The sequence below is a fragment of the Chrysochloris asiatica genome, unplaced genomic scaffold (genome assembly GCF_000296735.1).
Source record: "Chrysochloris asiatica unplaced genomic scaffold, ChrAsi1.0 scaffold00114, whole genome shotgun sequence".
NCBI lineage: Eukaryota > Metazoa > Chordata > Mammalia > Afrosoricida > Chrysochloridae > Chrysochloris > Chrysochloris asiatica.
Genome location: NW_006408632.1, coordinates 2,353,701 through 2,361,380, shown reverse-complemented (window position 1 = coordinate 2,361,380; position 7,680 = coordinate 2,353,701). Strand labels below are relative to the sequence as shown.

General features: G+C 48.0%; 1 protein-coding gene across 1 annotated transcript in view; it reads right to left on the bottom strand.

Moving 5' to 3' along the window:
- Positions 1-6,497, bottom strand: part of CCDC85A (coiled-coil domain containing 85A) — a 318,834-nt gene extending 312,337 nt beyond the window's left edge. Inside the window, exon 1 of the mRNA XM_006868021.1 lies at positions 6,150-6,497. Within this exon, the coding sequence (XP_006868083.1) occupies positions 6,150-6,410 (261 nt within the window). The 5' untranslated portion in view covers positions 6,411-6,497. The remainder of the gene's footprint in view (positions 1-6,149) is intronic.
- Between the last annotated feature and the right edge of the window lie 1,183 nt (positions 6,498-7,680).

Sequence of the window (7,680 nt, the reverse complement as noted above, 5' to 3'; positions counted from 1 at the left end):
CATATTTTCAACATTTCCTAGCTCTGTGACCTTGGGACACTTATTTAACCTCACTGGGATTTTCTTCATCTGTACATCATTGAATCTTTCTAAAACTTCATGTGGAATCAAAATCTCTATTTAGCAGAGGAGAAAATTGAGGCCCATATAGGAGGACAGTTTGCCAGAAATGCCCAAATCCTTTCTCTTTCCACAGTACCTCATGCACTGCCTCCCAAATGTTTAAACACAAACAAGTCAGGTAGTGCTTGGATCCAGCCACAAGAACTCATGAAACCCATTTCCATAACTGCAATACCACCTGTTGTGCTATTGTGTGCCATCAAGTCAATTCCAACTCATAGTGACCCCATAGGACAGTAGAACTACCCCATGAGGCTTCCTAGACTATAATCTCTACAGGAGCAGATAACCAGCTATCATCCACTGAGCAGCTGGTGGGTTCCAATCACTAATCTTCAGGTAAGCACTTAGTCCCAGAGCTCCATCAGTATCAACTGTTGTTGTTAAGCGCTGTCGAGTCGGTTCTGACCCATAGCGACCCTGTATAGAGTTTCCATGGAGCAGCTGGTGAGCTTGAACCACCAACCTTGCAAGTCAAATGGCTTTGCAGTCTGGCACATTAACCCACAGCACCACATCAGTACCAACTAGTAGTCTTAAAAATAACAGATGCCAACTCAGAAAGGGACATTAAAAAAAAAAGTTCTGCAGCCTTCATTACCCTACCTCTATAGTCAGGTTTGGAGTCCTGGTGTGGTGCTGTGGGTTAAAGCACCTGACTGCAAAGCCATTTGAACTGCAAGGTCAGTGGTTCAAACTCACCAGGTGCTCCTTGGAAACCCTATACAGGGTTGCAATGAGTTGGAATCGACTCGACGGCACTTAACAACAACAACAACAACAATAGTCAGGTTTAAAATTAAGAAAGGTGTGTGACAGGGTTGTATTCTTTCACCATATTTATTCAACCTGTATGCTGAGCAAATAATCTGAGAAGCTGGGTTATGTGAGGGAAAACGTGACATCAGGATTAGAGGAAGCCTCATTAACAACCTGTGATATGCATATGATACAACCTTGCTGCTGAAAGTGAAGAGGACTTAAAACATTTACAGATGAAGATCAAAGAGCCAGCCTTCAGTATGGATTACATCTGAATGTCAAGAAAGCAAAAAATCCTCACCACTGGACCAATAAACAACATTCTTATAAACGGAGAAAAGATTGAAGTTGTCAAGGACTTCATTCTTCTTGGATCAACTATCAACACTCATGGGAGCAGCAGTCAAGAAATCAAATGACGTATTGCATTAGGCAAATCTGCTGCACAAGACCTTTTTAAAGTGTTGAAGAGCAAAGACGTCAGCTTGAAGACTAAGGTGCACCTGACCCAGCCATTTACTGAAAATACTCAGGTATTTTCAATAACCTCATATGCATGCGAAAGCTGGACAGTGAATAAGAAAGACCATAGAAGAATTGATGCATTTGAGTTACGGTGTTGGAGGAGAATATTGAAAGTGCCATGAGATACCAAAAGAACCAACAAATCTGTGTTGGAAGTAATGCAGCCACAGTTCTCCTTGGAGGCCAGGATGGCCAAACTTCGTCTCTCATACTTCGGACATATTGTCAGGAGGGACCAGTCGCTGAAGAAGGTTATAATGTTTGGTAACGTGTAGAGTTAGACAAAAAGAGGAAGGCCCCCAGCGAGATGGACTGGCAAAATGGCAACATCAGTGGGCTCAAGCGTGGCAACAATTGTGAGACTGGCCCAGGACCGGGCAGTGTTTCGTTCTGTTGTGCATAAGGTCACTATAAGTTGGTACCAACTCAATGACAACTAACAACAACATAGTCTTCAAGGCGTCCTGGTGTGGCACTGTGAGCTAATGCACTAGACTTCAAGGTCTGTTTGAACCACAAGGTTGGTGGGGTTCCAGTTCACCAGCAGCTCCTCGGAAACCCCATACAGGGTTGCTGTGAGTCAGAACCAACTCAAAGGCACTTATTTAACAACAATAGTCTTCTCATTGATTCCGTTAACCATATTTCTGGATCACTATGGTACAGGGTCGCTGTGAGTCAGAACTTACTCGACAGCACTTAACAACAGCAACATGGTATCCAAGGAGTCCTGCAGTGGCACTACAGGATAAGCATTGGACTGATAACTGAAAGGTCAGTGGTTCAAACTTATCAGCCACTCCTTGGAAACACTATGCAGGGTCATTATGAGTGATTCTAGTCGGTTCTGACCGACTAGATGGCACAACACAACAACAAAGTACCCGGAAGGAGCCCTGGTGGCAAAAAGGTTAAAGAGCTCAGCTACAAACCAAAAGGTTGGTGGGTTGAACATACCCACCACCCTGTGGCCAAAAGATATAGCAGATTGCGTCTGTCAAGATTTACAGCCTTGGAAACCCAGCCTTGTAATGAGTTGGAATCAACAGGTTTATGGTGTCCAGGAAAGCTCCGAGCCAAGATGAAGAGAAGTTAGAGGGCTTTGAACAAGTTTGATCTATGGCTGATGCAGTGAAATCAGAATGTTGTTGTTACGTACCATAGAGTCGGTTCCAACTCATAGTGACCCTGCAGCGGGCTTCCGAGGCTGCAAATATTTATGGGAGCAGAAAGCCTCATCTTGGTCCTGTGGAACAGCTGGTAGTTTCAAACTGCCGACCTTGAGGTTAGCAGCCCAATTCGCAACCACTACGCTACCAATAGATCTAAATTTATAAAATGTGGGCATAGCAGAATAAGAAAGACCATAGAAGAACTAGAATGGGAAAAATTACAGTCAATGGATGCCCTGAAATAGGAGACTGGGAAGAGTAAGAAAGAGTAGTTAGCCCTTTCAGGAGCCTGATGAGTAACACCAGAATACTCCAGGACTGCGGAGAGTGACACACATTCAAAGCTACACAGGTGACTGATATCTTCGAGCCAGGCACCATTGTTTACAACTCTGCCAGTCAAGAAATTTGGTTGCTATGCAATGAGCAAGTTCTCCTTGTTTTCTAAAAGGAAGAATAAGTTATTAGCAGGATGCCGACCCATAATTTTTCCAGTTCCCATTATTTTTCTATTATATGCACATTTTACAAATTCAGGTCTGTTCAGGTTTCAATATGTTGCCCATGTCAGAACTGAGAACAACCATTCTGAATCCGTGCTGGAAGGCAACCACCCTGTAATTACGCAGGCATGTCAGAAAGGAGAGGAGAGAAAGGGCCTGAAAGAAACCAAGTCTATCATGTCTGAAGTTGATAAGGAGGTAGGTTAGAAAGTGTTTTAAAGCTAGATCATTAATGTAGACCACAAATAGGCTTTCCTACTTGGGGTGTAACCACTTTAACTGCATTAATAGGTATGTCTCTAAATTAAACTATTGGAATGAAGACCAGGTACCTCCATTCCTTATACCACCCCACTCACACACACACACACAATTCATCCATTCAATGTAAAATAATTCCCAAGTATTGATGCTCCATATTATTAAACTATTTAGAAGAAAAGGAAGGGAGGGAGGAAAAGAGGGAAAAAAAAAAAACTCTTTCAAGTCATCTTATGGTCCAAATCATGGAAGAAAAAATTAAATTGGAGAGTGCATTTTAATACCATTATCTAAGTTTGCCTAAGAAACCCAGATCCTAGTATGTTGTTGTTGTTATATGCTGTGCAGTCAGTTCTGACTCATAGCAACCCTGTACAGGATTCCGAGGCTGTAAATCTTTATGGGAGCAGAAAACCTCATCTTTCTCCTGCATAACAGCTGGTAGTTTCGAACTGCTGACTGTGAGATTAATAGCCTGATTCCTAACTACTTCGCTAGCTACCAGAGCTCCCTCCCGCAGTCAAGTCAGTCACATCTCATAGCAACTCTGTATAGGATTTCCGAGGAGCAGCTAGTGAGTTCGAACTGCTGACCTTTCAGTTCAAGCTGACCTTGCAATCCAGTGCCTTATCTTACAGCACCACACCAGGACTCCAAGATCTTGATATACCTTATTATTATTCCCTATCCTGATGACAATGTTGTTGTTGTTGTTATGTGTCACGGAGTGGGTTCCAACTCATAGCGACCCTGCACAGGGTTTCCCAGGCTATAAATCTTTATGGGAGTAGACAGTACCGTTTTTCTCCTGCAGTTCCTATTTCTCAGGCTCACTGTTAAATCCTCCCTGCATTATCATAACTTAGGTATAACATCCTAGAATACGGTTATTATCATTCACATTTCACTGATAAGTAACGTGAGTCTCTGAGAAATTAATTACCCAAGCTCACTCACCCAACAAATGAGGATTCTAGAGTCATTCGTCGCTGAGAGCCCACATCACATCTTTCCACCACACTGAAGAGCCTGACTCATTTCCCCCAGAGCCTCCAGAGCCTTTGTTGTTGTTAAGTGCCTTTGAGTCCTTTTTGACCCATAGCAACCCAGTATAGGGTTTCTGAGTAGCAGCTGGTGAGCTTGAACCACCAACCTTGTGGTTCAAAGCGACTTTGCAGTTCAAAGCATTAACCCACAATGCCACACCAAAACTTCCCTCCAGAGCCTAGTACTTAGTAGTCCTGGTGTGGCTCTTGCACTGGACTGCAAGGTCAGTTTGAACCACAAGGTCAGCAGTTCAAGATCACCTATACAGCCTCACTATGGGTCCAACGTCCATGGCACTTAAAACAACAACAATAAATTCAAAGAAAACTGAAGTAAATGAGTTAAATAGAAAGAGCAACCTTTGGTATATTTGATGGCAAAGTCATTTGAACTATAAGATTCAAGTTCACCAGTCGCTCCGTGGAAAACCTATACAGGGTTGCTATGGATCAGAACCGACTCGACAGCACTTAATACCACGGATTCTACGACATCAATTTGGGACTCCAGGGAGAACCATCTCCACCCTAACTGTGCCCAGCACCCAGGTGAGTACCAGGCAGTTGTCCCGCCCTCTATTCCTCTCAGCTCCCAGAGCTGGAGTGCAGAAACAATGAAGAAACGGATCTAAGGCCTGAGGTGAGTGGTATGCATGGAAAGCAGACAAGTACAGCATGTGCCTGAGAAATTTTGCTGCCTGACTCCCTGCAGTGATTTCGTTTGTGTCTGGCTTCCCATAAACAAAAGCCAAACAATGAGAGGAAGGAATACCAGGAGGCACCAGAGCAAGCTGGAAGGAGAGGAAATTGGTGGTACACAACAGGGCGGTTCCCGGCCACTGATCTGCTACCGCAGAGCGCATACATTTCCTTCACTCTCAAAGCTCTCCAAGGAGGAAAGAAAGTTGGTGGGTTTTTAATTTTTTTCTTTTCTTAAGACCAAAAAAGGAAGGCTGGCTACTAAGGAAAGTATCACTATCACTGGCCAACACTTGGGGCACCCTTTCAAAGCCCCGGACTTCTATACTGAGTCTCTTTGTACTCTTTCTCCTCTCCCACCACCCCATTCTGGATGAATGTAAAATCAAACTAGGATGAATTGGAGGTAATTCAACCCCTGATGAAGGCTTCTGAAGTCAAGGAGAAGCCAATCACAGGAGCAGGTAGAAATCCTGAAGTCATGAATGCAGAACATACGCTTCTCTGCACCTGGCAATCCTCACTGGTTCCAAGGGTGGTGTCCTGGCTTCTCCCTGGGCACCCGCCTGTCCCTCTTGCCCACAGCGGCACCCTTTCCATGCCCTCTGTCCACCCAAGGACTGGTGGCGCTAGCTGTATTTCAAATTTCAAAGGCGAAGGTGTCCGGGACTCACCCTCGCTCCTTCGCTGGTCTTTCTCTTGCTTAGCCATAATCTGCCTTCCCAAAGTACTAGTTTTCTGAATTTTCTAAGAAATTAACTGTTCTGTGTGTCCATCGATTTCCCCCAATCTTCCAGGATTCCTAGCGTTTGCTCTTCTTGCCACATATGACCCCAGTGAGAGTTCGACACGGCAGATGGGGAAGAGGCAGGGGGCAAACATCTTAAACTTTGGGAAAGTTTTCAAAGGACTGAAGATGGGGGATGGGGGCGCTGTCCTGGAGAAATGGGAGGAACACTTGTTGATCAGGGGTGGGAAAGTTTGCCAGGCTCCACCTCCCTGGGGCGTCCTGCTCCCCGCCCGACACAGTGAAGCATTCCACCTGGCCCAACACTTACCTTGAGGCCGCGGATCTCGCCTAGGTGCAGCTGCAAGCGTCGGTTCACCTCGCGGATGAGGTTGCTATGGTCCAGCATCGCGCTCACCTTCTCTGCCTCAGCGCGCCGCAGGCTGCGGATCAGATCCTCTTTGCTCCACTGCAGTAGCTCCTCATCCGACACTTTAGACAGGTCCTCCACCACGGAGGCCGCAGATGAGCCAGCAGGGGCTGAGGGACAACTTTCAGCCGCCGCTGCTGCGCCTCCGGCCGCCTTAGACATGATATCCGAGGGGTGGCAGGTGGGAGTGGGTGGAAAAGGCAAAGAGACTCCCGAAGGCACGGGCGCAGCGGGACCGCCTCCGCCCACACCCTGTGCGCTCCAGCGAGTCAGCGGCACCGCCCGGGGCCCGCTGGGCTGGGGTCTCGATGAGCAGCCATCCTACGTAGCCATCCCCATGCGAGTGCCCGCGCACCCCCAGGGCCCGGCTGTCGCCAGAGCACTGCTGCCGAGGTGCGTCCCAACTCCGCACAAGTCCATGGTGAGGGGCGCCGGAGAGCAGGCGCCTTGGCTGGAGAACCTCAGGGACCTGCGCGGGACGAGGACGAGACTGCACCCCTGTTCCTTTGCCCTCTCCTCCGCCCTAATTCGAAACTGACACCCCCTTCACGCCCTCTAGCTCTTGCGTTCTCTCTTTCACACACATACACACCCGCGCGCGCGCACACCAAGCACTTTCCTCCCCCTTGCCCAGCTGCAGCCCCCGACTTCTCTCTCCTCTCCTAGCAGCGCTCAAGCTACGCAGCCACTGCTATCCAAAGGGTCTGAGCTGCCCGTCGGCTGCTGCCTTCTCTACGCCCGCCGCCGCTTCTAGGCTGCTCCTGGGAACCTTCGACTTGCAGAGCCCAGGCGATGGGGGCGGGGAGGGGGAGAAGACTAGACCGGCAGAATAAGGAACCTGAAACTAGGCCGACAAACTAGCGGCCAGACTCGGCTACCACAAGACAGCCTCCGGAGCCCGGAGGCTCGCTCCCAGCTATCCCGCCCGGGAAAGCCGGGGGCGCGGCTCCTTCAGCGCCCTGGCGCGGGCGGGGCGAGAAGAGCGAGAAAGTGTGGCCGCCCCGCCTGTGAGAGGCTAGCGCGCGCCACCATGTGGCCGAAGAAGTTCCCAACCTTGCACCCTGTACATTCAGGCTTAACTCCAGTCAAGGCAACAAACAGCTGCCTACTAAATGAGAGGTGTTTGATATTGGGAGGGATTGGGGTCCAGAGATGATATAATAGGACCTTAAATGGGACCTTAAATGGGAGCAAAGGGAGCTCTGGTAGTGTAGTGGTTACTAGTCGGGTTGCTAACTTCAAGGTCAGCAGTTATAAACTACCAGCAGTTTTGCGGTAGAAAGATGAGGCTTTCTGTTCCCTTAAAGATTCACAAGCTCGGGAACGCTATGTTGGGTCCCTTATGAGTGGAAACCGACTCCCCGGTACATCACCACCGCCACCATCCCCAAATGGGAGAAAAAGCCGGTTGCAAAGATGAGAGAGGAGGGGG